The sequence below is a fragment of the Schistocerca serialis genome, chromosome 1 (assembly GCF_023864345.2).
Source record: "Schistocerca serialis cubense isolate TAMUIC-IGC-003099 chromosome 1, iqSchSeri2.2, whole genome shotgun sequence".
In the NCBI taxonomy this organism is placed as follows: domain Eukaryota; kingdom Metazoa; phylum Arthropoda; class Insecta; order Orthoptera; family Acrididae; genus Schistocerca; species Schistocerca serialis.
The window spans coordinates 142803250-142820563 of record NC_064638.1 but is presented as its reverse complement, the minus strand read 5'-3'; the positions used below and the strand labels follow the sequence as shown (position 1 = coordinate 142820563).

Sequence of the window (17314 nt, the reverse complement as noted above, 5' to 3'; positions counted from 1 at the left end):
TCCCACTCCTCAACGGCGATTCGGCGTAGATTCCTTAGAGTGGTTGGTCGGTCACATCGTCCATAAACAGCAGTTTTCAATCCATCCCAGGCATGTTCGGTGGTGTTCATGTCTGGAGAACATGATGGTCACTATAGTCGAGCGATGTCGTTATCCTGATTAAAAGTCATTCACTAGATGTGCACGATGGAGGCGCGAATTGTTGTCCATGAAGACGAATGCCTCGCCAATATGCTGCCGATATGGTTGCACTATCGGTCGAAGGATGGCATTCACGTATCGTACAACCGTTACGGCACCTTCCATGACGTCGGCCCCACATAATGCCACCCCAAAACTGCTGCACTCGCTGGGCAGTGTCTAAAGCGTTCAGCCTGACCGGGTTGCCTGCAAACAAGTCTCCGGCGATTGTCTGGTTGTAGGCACACGCGACACTCATCGGTGAAGAGAACGTGATACCAATCCACAGCAGTCCATGCGGCATGTTGTTGGGCTCACGTGTACCGCGCTACATGGTGTCGTGGTTGCAAAGATGGACTTCGCCATGGACATCGGGAGTGAAGTTGCACATCATGCAGCCTATTGTAGACAGTTTGAGGCGTAACACGCCGTCCTATGGCTGCACGAAAAGCATTATTCAACATGGTGGCGTTGCTATCAGGGTTCCTCCGAGCCATAATCCGTAGGTAGCGGTCATCCATTGTAGCAGTAGACCTTGGGCGGCCTGAGTGAGGCATGTCATCGACAGTTCCTGTCTCTCTGTATCTCTTCCATGTCCGAACAACATCGCATTGGTTGTTTCCGAGACGCCTGTACACTTCCCTTGTTGAGAGCCCTTCCTGGAACAAACTAACAATGCGGTCGCGATCGAACCGCGGTATTTACCATCTAGGCATGGTTGAACTAGAGACAACACGAGCCGTGTACCTCCTTCCTGGTGGAATGACTGGAACGGATCGGCTGTCGAACTCCCTCTGTCTAATAGGCGCTGGTCATGCATGGTTGTTTACATCTTTGTGCAGGTTTAGTGACATCTCTGAACAGTCAAAGGGACTGTGTCTGTGATACAATATCCACAGTGAACGTCTACCTTCAGGAATTCTGGGAGCTGGGGCGATGCAAAACTTTTTTAGGTGTGAGTATATGTTTTCCATTTACATGTTACTTTTATATATATGGATATTATATACCCCCCCCCCCCCCCCCCCCCCATGAACCACAGACCTTGCCTTTGGTGGAGAGGCTTGCGTGCCTCAGCGATGCAGATAGCCGTACCGTAGGTGCAACCACAATGGAGGGGTATCTGTTGAGAGGCCAGACAAACGTGTGGCTCCTGAAGAGGGGCAGCAGCCTTTTCAGTAGTTGCAGGGGCAACAGTCTGGATGATTGACTGATCTGGCCTTGTAACACTAACCAAAACGGCCTTGCTGTGCTGGTACTCGAACGGCTGAAATTAAGGGAAAATTACGGCCGTAATTTTTCCCGAGGGCATGCAGCTTTACTGTATTATTAAATGATGATGGCGTCCTCTTGGGTAAAATATTCCGGAAGTAAAATAGTCCCCCATTCGGATCTCCGGGCTGGGACTACTCAAGAGGACGTCATTATCAGGAGAAAGAAAACTGGCGTTCTACGGATCGGAGGGTGGAATGTCAGATCCCTTAATCGGGCAGGTAGGTTAGAAAATTTAAAAAGGGAAATGGATAGGTTAAAGTTAGATATAGTGGGAATTAGCGAAGTTCTGTGGCAGGAGGATCAAGACTTCTGGTCAGGTGAATACAGGGTTATAAATACAAAATCAAATAGGGGTAATGCAGGAGTTGGTTTAATAATGATTAAAAAAATAGGAGTGCGGGAAAGCTACTACAAACAGCATAGTGAACGCATTATTGTGGCCAAGATAGACACGAAGCCCACGCCTACCACACTAATAGAACTTTATGTGCCAACTATTTCTGCAGATGACGAAGAAATTGATGAGATGTATGATGAGATAAAAGAAATTATTCGGGTAGTGAAGGGAGACGAAAATTTAATAGTCATGGGTGACTGGAATTCCTCAGTAGGAAAAAGGGAGAGAAGGAAACATAGTAGGTGAATAGGGATTGAGGGTAAGAAATAAAAGAGGAAGCCGCCTAGTAGAATTATGCACAGAACATAACTTAGTCATAGCTAACACTTGGTTCAAGAATCATAAAAGAAGGTTGTATACATGGAAAAAATCTGGAGATGCTAGAAGGTATCAGATAGATCATATAATGCTAAGACAGAGATTTAGGAACCAGGTTTTAAATTGTAAGAGATTTCCAGGGGCAGATGTGGACTCTGGCCACAACCTATTGGTTACGAACTGTGGATTAAAACTGAAGAAACTGCAAAAAGGTGGATATTTAAGGAGACGGGACCTGGATAAACTGACTACACCAGAGGTTGTACAGAGTTTCAGGGAGAGCATAAGGGAACAATTGACAAGAATGGGGGAAAGAAATACAGTAGAAGAAGAATGGGTAGCTTTGAGGGATGAAGTAGTGAAGGCAGAAGAGGATCAATTAGGTAAAAAGACGAAGGCTAGTAGAAATCCTTGGGTAATAGAAGAAATATTGAATTTCATTGATGAAAGGAGAAAATATAAAAATGCAGTAAATGAAGCAGGCAAAATACAAACATCTCAAAAATGAGATCGACAGGAAGTGCAAAATGGCTAAGTAGGGATGGCTAGAGGACAAATGTAAGGATGTAGAGGCTTATCCCACTAGGGGTAAGATAGATGAATATCAAGAGCTCAGATGGAAACCCACTTCTAAGCAAAGAAGGGAAAGCAGAGAGGTGGAAGGAGTATACAGAGGGTCTATACAGGGGCGATGTTCTTGAGGACAATATTATGGAAATGGAAGAGGATGTAGATGAAATGGGAGATATGATACTGCGTGAACAGTTTGCCAGAGCAGTGAAAGTCCTAAGTCGAAACAAGGCCCCGGGAGTAGACAACATTCCATTAGAACTACTGACAGCCCTTGGGAGAGCCAGTCCTGACAAAACTCTACCATCTGGTGAGCAAGATGTATGAGACAGGCAAAATACCCTGAGACTTCAAGAAGAATATAATAATTCCAATCCCAAAGAAAGCAGGTGTTGACAGATGTGAAAATTACCGAACTATCAGTTTAATAAGTCACAGCTGCAAAATACCAACGCGAATTCTTTACAGACGAATGGAAAAGCTGGTAGAAGCTGACCTCGGGGAAGATCAGTTTGGATTCCGTAGAAACGTAGGACCACGTTATGCAATACTGACCCTACGACTTATCTTAGAAGAAAGATTAAGGAGAGGCAAACCTACTTTTCTAGCATTTGTAGACTTAGAGAAAGCTTTTGACATTGCTGACTGGAATACTCTGTTTCAAATTCTGAAGGTGGCAGGGGTAAAATACAGGGAGCGAGAGGCTATATACAATTTGTACAGAAACCAGATAGCAGTTATAAGAGTCGAGGGGCATGAAAGGGAAGCAGTGGTTGGGAAGGGAGTGAGACAGGGTTGTAGCCTATCCCCGATGTTATTCAATCTGCATATTGAGCCAGCAGTGAAGGAAACAAAAGAAAAATTCGGAGTAGGAATTAAAATCCATGGAGAAGAAATATAAACTTTAAGGTTCGCCGGTGACATTGTGATTCTGCCAGAGACAGCAAAGGACTTGGTAGAGCAGTTGAATGGAATGGATAGTGTCTTGAAAGGAGGGTATAAGATGAACATCAACAAAAACAAAACGAGGAAAATGGAATGTTCAAATGGTTCAAATGGCTCTGAGCACTATGGGACTTAACATCTATGGTCATCAGTCCCCTAGAACTTAGAACTACTTAAACCTAACTAACCTAAGGACAGCACACAACACCCAGCCATCACGAGGCAGAGAAAATCCCTGACCCCGCCGGGAATCGAACCCGGGAAACCGGGCGTGGGAAGCGAGAACGCTACCGCACGACCACGAGATGCGGGCTAAAATGGAATGTAGTCGAGTTAACTCGGGTGATGCTGAGGGAATTAGATTAGGAAATGAGACACTTAGAGTAGTAAAGGAGTTTTGCTATTTGGGGACCAAAATAACTGATGATGGTCTAAGTAGAGATGATATAAAATGTAGACTGGCAACGGCAAGGAAAGCGTTTCTGAAGAAGAGGAATTTGTTAACATCGAGTATAGATTTAAGTGTCAGGAAGTCGTTTCTGAAAGTATTTGTATGCAGTGTAGCCATGAATGGATGTGAAACATGGACGATAAATAGTTTTGACAAGAAGAGAATAGAAGCTTTCGAAATGTGGTGCTACAGAAGAATGCTGAAGATTAGATGGGTAGATCACATAACTAATGAGGAGGTACTGAATAGAACTGGGGAGAAGAGGAGTTTGTGGCACAACTTGACTAGAAGAAGGGATCGGTTGGTAGGACATGTTCTGAGGCATCAAGGGATCACCAATTTAGTATTAGAGGGTAGCGTGGAAGGTAAAAATCGTAGAGGGAGACCAAGAGATGAATGCACTAAGCAGGTTCAGAAGGATGTAGGCTGCAGTACGTACTGGGACATGAAGCAGCTTGCACAAGATAGAGCAGCATGGAGAGCTGCATCAAACTAGTCTCAGGACTGAAGACCACAACAACAACATTATATATATTAAAAATATATAAACTACTTTTCCTCTGAATGCTCCTGTGAATGAACTGTGTTAATTTACTTGCATATTAACATTAGTCATATTACCTCTTGATCAAAGATTTAGCACGTCAGTTGTTCAGACTTTTAAAAAGCCCCCCTTCAGGAAGAAATGACAGATATTGCAGAGCTCCCATATGAACTAGACGGGTTGTAATGTATCCTTTGTCCGGAATGAAGACGAAAAGAAAATGATAAAGACAACTGAATCTGCTCAACACTATGCAGTGCATAAACAAAGGTTCACCATCTAAAGGATACATCACAAAAGTTATGGCACGACTTACTGAATTTAAGTCCGTACAAGCAACATTAGTTATTCTGTAAATCGTCGATTTGTTTTCCTGGAAAATAAAACAGCCCTCTGCTTACTGGTTTATAAGTGTATCAGGCCATGAGTGTTACTTTACGTATCATTATTCGATAAGGGAAGTGACCGTGAAAACGCCAATCTGATGTCCACCTTAAGTAATAGAAGCAACACTGATTTTAGCTTCATATTAAAAAGGTGCAGGTTCTATCTGAAATGAAATGCTTAAATAGCAAAACGCGATACGTGATCGGTTTGATGGCTTTCGAACGGCGTATGTGACTCTTCCTGAAACACCACTGTGAGGATAGACACTAGCTACAAAACGTGCTGTCCCTGTATTACTCCTCTCCATTGCGGCACATGCTTGACCTGCACACTGCAACCGGATTTAAAATCAAACAAGTTAAAATGAGTGCACTATACTTACCGTTTGTAAATCACTTGATTGCTGGGACTCCTTACTTCTGAACTGGCACAAACTGGACGATTTCAGGCTCTTAATGTTTTGTGTCTATCCAGCCTAATAACAGTAACAATACTGTGTACAGCCTTATGTAGTTACTGCTGTATCGTGCTGTCAGTTCATTTATGTGTTTCAAAGCGAGTAATGAAGCAATTTGTGGACGACCGCAGATACTATTTACAACTTGGAGAAGACATTTTCTTGAGATATTTAACATTTGTTACTGTATATGTCACACTTGTATCATCAGAAATATATGGGACAAAGCACAAGATATACGTGTAGTGGGTCGACTATGTGATGCACTTGAAACCTCTAACTGATTTATGCTACTAACCGAGAAAAAGTAATATACAGTAAAACCCCGTGTTAACGAACCCGTTTTTAAGGAAATCCCGATTTTAAGGAATACTTTCGTTGGTCCCGGCGATAACGCCATAAAAACAGTGTTCCTGAAATTCTGTTTTAACGAATCGCGCTTTCATTTAAATCCCGCTTTTAAGAAATAAGTGTGTTACAATTCGCAAATTAAAATTCGGTTTCCAGCTGCACTTCTTGTTTTCGGACATTCAATCGTAACGTTAGGCTTTGATCATTTGCATTCTTAAAATCGATGTCCGCGTTAGCGTTCGGATACTGGTCTCGTATCGATGGTTGTGAAGTTATCGAGGTTGGTTAATGTCAAACTGATCATTTGAAAACACAATTCTTCCGCACTACCGCGCTCCAGCTGTCGTGTCTGACGCTATAAAGTGAAAGCATTAAGTGTGTACTGTAGTTGTGTAGTCACTTACAATAGTGTTTTTGTACGTGTAATATGACCAGCAAACGAAGAAAACTGGCGATACAGTAGAAGCTAACGATTATTGGGGATCTTGAAGAGAATCGCAATACGTATGGACAATGAAAGTCTGGAGCATTGGAAAAGTTATACTTTGCCACGTCTGATTCAAGGGTATGATTCCAAAAATATTTTTAATGCCGATGAGACTGGTGTATTTTATAACCTCCTTTCGATTAAGGTTGAAAAATGTCATGGGGGACAAAAAAGTAAAGAGAGAATGACGACATTATTGTGCGTGAACAATGACGGAAGTGAAAAGTTGCCACCTTTAATTATTGGTAAATTTAAAACTCCGAGGTGTTTTAAGAACATAGAGACTTCCGTGCAAGTATGAGTTTAACAAAAATGACGACAGACAGCAGTTTTATTCATTATTGTGATATCTAATTCATTGTGTGCCATTAGCTAAATAAAATTTTCTTCCTTTTAAATCAAGATACCAGTTGATGACTTTTTATGTGGCCTAACATCCAAAATGAGCCGTGGATTTCTTTTCAAAGAATTTTCTTGAGAATTTACTTTATTTACTAGCGATTCATCAAGAACATTAACACATTTAATCACACTATGTGAGCGTGGAAGTAGTTGCCAGAGAGTAAACTGGTGGAATCAAAATGAAATTGCTTTTAACAAATGGGAATTTTATTCCTAAAAGCTTTTTTTTTTTAAGAAACAGATTTAAAATTATAAGAAGAAAGCACCCTCTAAATATCAAGTTACAATTTATTCAGAGGCAGAAAGAAACAAATTTTTGAGTGTATGAGCTTTCAGGCTGAGAACCTTGCCGCTCCCTTTTGACATGGCCGTAGTCACGACCGCTCACAACAACCTCTGAAAGACTACATAGGTGCAAATCTGCAACACACCCTTAAAGCAAAAGTTTTAACAAGTCACACAAGCACACAAACTATGCACGCCGTAGGAGTGATGGAAATGGTACAAAACACTAAAATTAAAAGGATTAACTTGCCACGGAAGGTGCAACTTGATATTAACTTCTAAGAAAAGTCTTACGGTGGAAGGATGGCAACTTTATATATTAAAATGATAATTTAAATAAAAGTCTATAAAACGCAATCTTATATGAAATTCTACACGGTTGGCCAAACCAATTAAGATGCTCTACAGTACACAGATACCGCCTCTCAAGATGATAGGCAAGATCAAAACATATTTCAGGAATTAGGCCGTTACACTTCGAGCAATAAATTCGTTAACACACGAAATCCGACAAACATGACAGAGGCACCTCCGAACGACAGACCGACACTAACTGCCTAAAAAATGCGGACGAGAGACAAACGAGCAGGCTCGGGACGAGAGACTGACCAAGAAAACAAGTTGAATTTAAGAACAGTAAATCACACAATATATCACCAATCACTTCCAATAAACTGCGATTTTTCGAGACCTGGCGCAGCACCCCCTAATCGCTCTCACGGCTGCCAGCCGCTTCAACGAACGCAGGAAGGCGCGCCGATCTCCCGTCTTTCCTGGTGCGCACCAACCGACCGACTGCCAGCTGCTCCGGCCGCGACCGCTGCTCCGTCGCGACTGCCCTGCTGGTGCGTCTCCCACTCACTTCCAGACACACGACGGCGGAAATACTAGCTCGGACCCAACCATGCGGAGGAAACACGCCCACTGGCAAAACGACATCCCTGCACCAGGAAAGGACTGAGCTAAGCTCCACAAGATGGTAACTGAAAGAGCCCAGAAGCGCTCGGAGAACCAGTTACACCGCGGCGTCGCAGCTCGCACCGGCCAGACAGATGTCCTGTTTCTCTCGTGTCGACCGTGAAGTCACTACCCCTCATTATACTGCGCGGTCCACGGGACTCACGTGGCGACCTCACATGCACCGACGCCCAAGACGGACAAGGCTTCTTGTGTCTCAGTGCGCGACCGACCAATCTACAGACAGACAGAAACCAACTGCCGCACGAATGCGGACGAGAGAGACCATCAACTAGTGACGAGTGACTGACCCAGACTCACTCCGACTGACCAACTGACCGACTGGCGAGCTCATAGCGCCCCTTAAATGCACGTGAACAGGCAACCTTTCCCCTTTCCCACCAGAGGGAGACACCAAAGCTGCGATTGCCACAGCAGCGCCACCGCCAGAAACGGAAGGCGACTGCTTCACACTACGCGCTGCGGCGTGCTGTTCAAAAGAGCAATTTTTACCACGGCTCACAAAATATCTTGAAATTAAAAACAAGTATTATAAATATAACGAGTAGTTTTAAATTTGCCAAGAAACATTTTTATGTTCAGCATAAAGTGAGTTTGTGATTATGGAGTATTTATATGGCCTACAATAGCCTAGGTTCCAATTTTGATAATGAAACGCTTATTTAGTCCATTTTGACCTAAACCCTTCTTTAAGGAAAACCCTCTTTTAAGGAACCAACGTTTTGGTCCCCTGAGATTCGTTAAAAAGGGATTTTACTGTATAATCAATATTAGAGTCTTACAAAATTGTGATAATTGTAATGATCTTCTGAAAATAGAGTCTGCTGTTACAACCTGTAGACCGTTTTTCGTAACAATTGAATTAAAAACAAGTCGTGAATGACCCAACACGCAGCTGGTTTCAGCGTCGCTCAGAGAGCCCGGTTGCTCGGCTGCAGGGCATGACGGCGGTGGCGCTGTGCGGCTGGGTGTGCGCCCCGGTGGTCTCCGGCGACGCCTCCCCCTCCTCCTCCTCCGACGAGCTCAACGCGACGCTGCCGCACGCAAAGACGCCGCTGCCCACGTGGCTGCCGGCTGGCGCTCAGCGCTCCCCCGGCTACGAGCTGCTCTACCTGTTCGAGGCTCTCTGCCTCACCGTCTCCTCACAGGTGCTGCTCTGCGTAGACGTCTTCTTCATCGACCTCATACTCCTGGTCGTCGCAGAGCTGCAGGTGCTCAATGACAACGTCGCGGCTGTGTTCGTCGGTGCGACCGGCTCTGAGAGACGCGAAGAAACACCCACCGGGGACTCCGCTCTCCCTGCAGTACGACGGCGCCGCCGCACGTTTTCCGAGACGTTCGCGGTTTTAGATGTGACGGTCGATAATACAACGCAGAGGATTTCTGAAGATATGTATGACCAGTTAGTTGGCAACATACGACATCATCAGATGATCATACAGTAAGTAGTTCACACACACACACACACACACACACACACACACACACACACTGTCTAAGGAATCTGAATTAAATACGACGATTGGCCAGAAAGTAACGCACCGCACTTTTTTCTTCAACAGTTCTTTACTGAACATAACGAGAGTTACAAACACGAAAGAATAGAGTTTTATCTGTTGTTGTTATGGTCTTCAGGCCAGAGACTGGTTTGATGCACCTCTCCATGCTACTCTATCCTGTGCAAGCTTCTTCATCTCCCAGTACCTACTGCAACCTACATCCTACTCAACCATCTTAGTGTATTCATCTCTTGGTCTCCCTCTACAAATTTTACCCTCCACGCTGCCCTCCAATACTAAATTGGTGAGCCCTTGATGCCTCAGAATATGTCCAACCAACCGACCCCTTCTTCTGCCACAAATTTCTCTTTTCTCCAATTCTATTCAATACCTCATCTTTAGTTACGTGATCTACCCATCTAATCTACAGCATTCTTCTGTAGCACCGCATTTCGAAAGCTTTTATTCTCTTCTTGTCCAAACTATTTATCGTCCATGTTTCACTTCCATACATGGATACACTCCTTACAAATACTTTCAGGAACGACTTCCTGACACTTAAATATAAAAAAATGTTCAAATGTGTGTGAAATCTTATGGGACTTAACTGCTAAAGTCATCAGTCCCTAAGCTTACACACTACTTAACCTAAATTATCTTAAGTACAAACACACACACACCCATGCCCGAGGGAGGACTCGCACCTCCGCCGGGATCAGCCGCACAGTCCATGACTGCAGCGCCTTAGACCGCTCGGCTAATCCCACTTAAATCTATACTCGATGTTAACAAATTTCTCTTCTTCAGAAACGCTTTCCTTGCCATTGCCAGTCTACATTTTATATCCTCTCTACTTCGAGCATCATCAGTTATTTGGCTCCCCAAATAGCAATACTCATTTACTACTTTAAGTGTCTCATTTCCTAATCTAATTCCCTCAGCATCACCCGACTTAACTACATTCCATTATCCTCGTTTTGCTTTTGTTGATGTTCATCTTATATCCTCCTTTCAAGACACTGTCCATTCCTTTCAACTGCTCTTCCAGGTCCTTTGCTGTCTCTGACATAATTACAATGTCATCGGCGAACCTCAAAGTTTTTATTTCTTCTCCATGGATTTTAATACCTACTCCGAATTTTTCTTTTCTTTCCTTTACTGCTTGCTCAATATACAGATTGAATAACATCGGGGATAGGCTACAACCCTGTCTCACTCCCTCCCGAACCACTGCTTCCCTTTCATGCCCCTCGACTCTTATAACTGCCATCTGGTTTCTGTACAAATTGTAAATAGCCTTTCGCTCCCTGTATTTTACCCCTGCCACCTTCAGAATTTGAAGGAGAGTATTCCAGTCAACATTGTCAAAAGCTTTCTCTAAGTCTAAAAATGCTAGAAACGTAGGTTTGCCTTTCCTTAATCTATCTGTAAGATATGTCGTAGGGTCAGTATTGCCTCACGTGCTCCAACATCTCTACGGAATCCAAACTGATCTTCCCCGAGGTCGGCTTCTACCAGTTTTTCCATTCGTCTGTAAAGAATTCATGTTAGTATTGTGCAGCCGTGACTTATTAAACTGATAGTTCGGTAGTTTTCACACCTGTCAACACCTGCTTTCTTTGGGATTGAAATTTTCTCTACAAACCCTATTTTTCCACGTACTCTCCATCACCTTCTGTGGCCTTCCTCCAGCGCGAAAGAAGGGAGTGTCTGCCCTGTCAGTACCAATCGTTGTCCTGGTGGCGGAGCCATTTCTTCACTGTGTGAATCTCCTCCTCGTCGTCCTCAAAATGTCTTCCACGAACGGCATCCTTTAATAGTCCAAACAACTGGAAGTCCGAGGGGACTAGTTCAGGGCCCTAGGCTGCATGGGGTAGCACTGTCCAACCATGTTTTGCGATGTGTTCGGCAGTCCTCAGACTTGCGCGGGGCCGATCGTTATCGTGTCGCAGCAAAACATCATCTGCGTTGCTGTCGCGCCGAAGTCGCCAGAAGCGCGTTTTTTCTTAGTGTGTTGACACATGCTTCTCAATTAATGGTACCGCCTCTCGGCATTACATCAATGAGAATCACATCTTCACAGTCCCCAGAAGGCGGTGATCATGACCTTACCGGCGGAAGCAGTCACTTTGAATTTTTTTTTTTCTGTGGGGAGTGGAAATGACGCCATTCCATCGACTGTCATTTTGTTTCAGGCTCATAATGGTGAACCTAGCTTTCACCACTTGTCACAATTCGGGACAAGAAGGCCTTCCCCTCAGTTTCAAAACGCTGCAACAATGTTTTTTCTGTGCAATTTGTGATCCATCTCATCTTGCACACACTTTTGAATATCCAAGAATTCGGATAATTGAACCCGTACTTCCTTTGCTGATTTACAGACGCGGCGCCAGCTGCCGAGTCGTGATGCGTCTGTTCTCGTGAATGACATGCTCGCTGCATCATGTGAGGTGTGACAGCCGTGGATGGTCTCCCCGACCGTTGCAAATCGTGGAGCTCCGCCGATCCGCCTTCTCATGACCTCACCCTCCGTGCCCAGCGACTAACTGTACTTCTGTTGACAGCAGATGCTCCATAGATTTTGCACAAGCTATTGTGAATATTTCCCATTTCATCCACATCTCCGGCGCGCAAATCGCCCAATGTGGCGTCGAATGAAAAAGACTGCACTTGGCGGCCGAACTTCCCCGAATAGGGGCCTCCCGGCCAACGATGCCATACGCTCATTTTTCCCCACAGTGCCTTTCTCTGCAATTAAATGACGGCACATTGCTTGTGACGTACATCAGCTGCAGACGCCATTTTGAAACTGTACTGCAGCTACGCTATCTGTCGGAAGTGACGGAAACTTGGCGCGCTCTCTCAGGAGACTTCAAATAATACATATGTAACGTTTCGCATTAGTAGCATTGGTTTCGGCTGAGAAAAAAGGCGGTGTTTTATTCACTGGGCAACCCTCGTAGATAGCTACTACTTACAGTCACAATGAATTAATTCATGCAGCTCTGTGCACAGCGATCGTTTCACTCTAGCAGGAGACATTGGGAATACAGAGTGATCATCACGTTTCGATACATTTATAAAAATAATGGATGCATTTATGTAATATGCAAGGACGATCATTGTCAATCTATGTATACAGTTCCAACGCACTTCAACTTGGCATCCGTTCATTTCGAATCATTACTTCCACCGTTGAAGAGAGTAGACCTGAATGCGTTATGAAACATAACTTCTGAAACAACCGACGATGTACCTTGGATTAGAGCTCTTGGACCCAGTAGATTCCTTACTTCTGTTTTGCACATTCTTGACTTTACGTCTTCAAAGAGAATCAAATCACGTGAACATAATTGATGCAGTCTTGCTAAACGTCTGCACTTCTGTCTGATGGCGAATCTTCGATTTACGAATAGGTACTCTCTTACTATAAGAGCAAAATGAGGGGATTGTCCACCCTCTTCGATCACAACCATGTCACCAGGGTCTTCTTTCTGAATTGCAGAAACAGGAATTTCTCTGGTATGTCGAGGTAAATGTTCCACGTAATTGTCTCTTCTGCAGAAACGAAGGGTCCGTAAACTGTAGTCTTCTCAATAAGTTTAAAACTTTAAAGTTTAAAAGTTTCAAAATTATCGACTTTGCCACGTCCCAACTCGTTGCTTAAAGGACGACTTGATTGACTCGGACGTCTTTCGATTGCTTCTCTGATTCACTGAGCAGTCTCCTGGGTTACAGGAGGTCTCCAAGAGTGTGATTTATCGGCAAAGTTTCCAGTTTTTTGGAACTTATCGAGTATTAGCTCTTGTTGGTTCTGGCTTGTGTAATATCCAAGTGACTCCTGCAGCATCTCTGGATAAGATAAACCTCCCAATCGCTCACTAACAGCATCCACGCGGTCTCTGTCGTACCCATTCTTCTTGATCACAGAAATGGAGCCGGTTAGTGTGGCCGAGCGGTTCTAGGCGCTTCAGTCTGGAACCGCGCGACCGCTACCGTCGCAGGTTCGAATCCTGTCTCGGGCATGGATGTGTGTGATGTTGTTAGGTTAGTTAGGTTTAAGTAGTTCTGATGACCTCTGATGTTAATTCCCATAGTGCTCAGAGCCATTTGAACCTTTTGAACAGAAATGGATTATGTTTTATGTAAATATATCACTTTCTCACTTTCTTAGAAATGGATCTAGACTTCATAACCAACCTGTATAGTAAAGCATTTATGACTGAAAATATCACACAGTTCAACTACAAAGATTATGAGTACTTTAGCAGTGGTTAAAGTAGTTAAAATACAGCAACCTTTGTTACACAGGAAATAGAAAATGTGCTTTAATATAATACGTTACCCGTAAACTATTTTCGAATTGCATTTAGTTAAAAATGTTATTATGTTGTTCTAACCCTAATTCTGCTTCTTGTGACAGCAAACCATCTTTGATAATTGTATCTATACCTGAAAAATCAAGTTGTGCTACAATAGGAATGAAGGGAGGCTTGTGTCTGTGATGCTGCATATGTATTTTGTAACCTTACAAGATTAACAACACACCCTCGGACTTCGACCGTGAAATAAACGAATTACTGTTGTATATAACTTAGGTAATTCAACTAATAATACGAACGCCAAGATACCAGTGGCTAGTAGACATGTATCTGAAATTTTCGGAATTAGTTTTTTGGGTAGGAATCTCTATGGGGCTAAGACAAATTATTTTATATACTTTAGTCCGATTTTAAGTTTTTCTGATTTTGAAATTCAGACTGAAGAAAAAATAATTATTTAAATAACACTCAATTTTTAATGTACCACCTTTTCAAATCGGACTAAGAAGTATAAAATAATTTCTCCTAGCCTCTTGCAGATTCCTAACCCCACACATATAGTTCTGAAATTCTGTGACTGTGAAATTTTAATAGCTGTGAAATTACTTTTAACATTTAAAACGAAAAACGTTAGGCGCATGCAGTACGTAATTGATACACGAATAATTCACCACCTTACTATTTTCTGTTTCATGCTCTCCACGTATCCCGTTTCAAAGCTTTCAAATACGAGGGTCGTTCAATAACTAATACCTTACATTTTTTTAAAGGCGTTAATATACATAGACAAACGTCCCCGTTGGTGCTTCACATTTGATGTTTGTTTCGTGCGCCGGTGAAGTTTCGCACCGTTCTCGCAGATGGAAGAGCCGTAGTATAGCGTCAAAATGGCGTCTACATATGACTCGCATTTGAAGGTACTTGCTGTTATTGAATTGTTGAGTGCAGTAAAACGAAAGCGTGGTGAACATCTACCGATGTTTGAGTGCAGTGTATGGCGATGCTGCAGTTGATAGGAGAGCGGTCAGGCGATGGGTAAGGAAAGTTACTGCCTCAGTTAATGCAGAAACAGAGCTCCATGATCATCCACGCTCGGGGCGTCCTGTTGAAACTTTTTTAATTAACTGTGTGAATCTGTACTTAAATTGCTGAATGACTGAGAAGATGAAAGTTCCACGTTATTTGATTCTGAAACAGCTGAGTAAAACTGAACGTACTGAGCCTACTTTTTCTTTACTTTTTCTTACCATGTCAACACTGACCCAACATTATCCTAGCGCAACGCAGTCTGACTTCAAATAATTGATACAAAAGAATGGCCCTGAATAAGAAGCAGTCCTGACTATAATATATACATTTAATTAAGCACTTGCCTCACAAAAATCTTCAATACACGAACTACTGCAATATAGCGTGCGTCAATACTGCTAGCTAAATAAAAGATTCTAACTGCTAAGGCCACTACCTACTAATAGTCATGTGGTTAGCAAAAGAATGATTTTGTTACAAACCAAATAATGTATTTTTTACGTTAATAATGTGACATCCAGTTCAAACACGAATATAAATCGTCATTGACATCCAGTACAAAGATGTATAATCATGAATAATTTTCAGTCTCCAAGTCGGATACTTCCAGATCATTAGCCTACGCTAACACTTCAGACCTCTACCCTCCATCAATGCTAACTTCTCACATTGAACATCCATCACCGCTGGCTGTCCGCCTCCAACTGCCCAGCATTACTTCCAACACTGCTGGCGACTAACTTCCAACTTCCCAACACTACTGGCAATTAACTTCCGAGTCCAAACAGCCACAGAGTCTCTTACAAAGAAAGCGCAGTCAGAGATCCAATGCAAAGCGCTACACAGCGCTGCCAACACAGAAGCATCCCACTTACATTGTCACAGCCGCTGCTCCAGACATGCTGAATCGTGCGAATGCCATTACTCGAGCCGTTTAAAGGTCCTCTACGTGGAACACACTTTCAATATGACGGGAGTGTCAGTCATGCAGTGAAAGTGTGGTTACGCCTACAGGACAAGAGCTTTTACTAGCAGGGAATACATGCTCTTCCACAACGATGTCGCACGGCCATAGAACATAATGGGGACTATGTAGAAAAATGGGGCATGGACAAGATATGTTGATGTGCATTGTCACAAAGTTCTGAATCTTGACAATAAATATGTTCTGAGGAAAAAAAAGGGGGCCATTACTTATTGAACGACCCTCGTATTTTCATACCTACTAAAATTTTTAGTAAGATTTAAAAACGTGATCTATTAAAAATAATTTCTACTTAAATAATTGTTTTCTGCGTTTTAGTACAGTGTAAGTGAAATTTTTCTGTCGATTTCGAACATTTTGATAAGATTAAAACACAGACATGTGGTAAATTACAGGTTTACATCAGTTTCTCTACGCCTGAGTCTACAAGTGTAATTGCTTTCTCCTACGTATATCTCGTGAAAAGACCGTAAAGGTAAAAATTACAGAGAATCTACCTCACCTGGAGGAGACTCACCAGCAATCGTTCTTCCCGTAAATCATTCGCGACTAGAGCAGGAAAATAGGGAATAAGCAGTGGCACACAATGTTCGCTCCGTCACACACCGAACAATGTCCGCCCCCGGTAGCTGAGTGGTCAGCGTGACAGACTGTCAATCCTAAGGGCCCGGGTTCGGTTCCCGGCTGGGTCGGAGATTTTCTACGCTCAGGGACTGGGTGTTGTGTGGTCCTAATCATCTTCAGTTCATCCCCATCGACGCGCATGTCGCCGAAGTGGCGTCAAATCGAAAGACCTACACCAGGCGAACGGTCTACGCGACGGGAGGCCCTAGCCACACGACATTTCATTTTTTCACACCAAACAAGAAAGCGAGTTGATACTTCACTGTCGTTCAGTTTTCAGCTAGGTTGAAAGTAGCATATCTCTAGCTCACGGGAAGTTACTTTGAAATCAGTTTCAAAATTTGTACCGAACGTACAAACAAGAACCGATCTAATACAACGTGTTAAAATAGTAATCCGTGAACAAGATACTGAGGTCAAACAACAAAATTTTTGTTTAGAGGTAAGTGGTGGCTTAGTAACTGGACAGTTTTCTCTCAACAAAGCTTCGCAGTGGATATTTAAGTTCCAGTTATTTGCACCTCCAGCATCACACACCACCAGGTCGCCATTCCCAATGTCCGCAGCTCGTGATCGTGCGGTAGCGTTCTCGCTTCGCGCGCCCGGGTTCCCGGGTTCGATTCCCGGCGGGGTCAGGGATTTTCTCTGCCTCGTGATGCCTGGGTGTTGTGTGATGTCCTTAGGTTAGCTAGGTATAAGTAGTTCTAGGGGACTGATGACCATCGATGTTAAGTCCCATAGTGCTCAGAGCCATTTTTTTGAACCATTCCCAATAATATTTTGATTCCATGAAAGCGAACAGTTATTCTGTTTTGGCAAGGAACAACC

At 43.3% G+C, this 17314-nt stretch overlaps 1 protein-coding gene across 1 annotated transcript in view; it reads left to right on the top strand.

Moving 5' to 3' along the window:
- Nucleotides 1-17314, top strand: part of LOC126456822 (odorant receptor coreceptor-like) — an 81262-nt gene that overhangs the window by 18632 nt on the left and 45316 nt on the right. The window contains exon 3 of the mRNA XM_050092661.1: nt 8966-9468. Within this exon, the coding sequence (XP_049948618.1) occupies nt 8966-9468 (503 nt within the window). The remainder of the gene's footprint in view (nt 1-8965; nt 9469-17314) is intronic.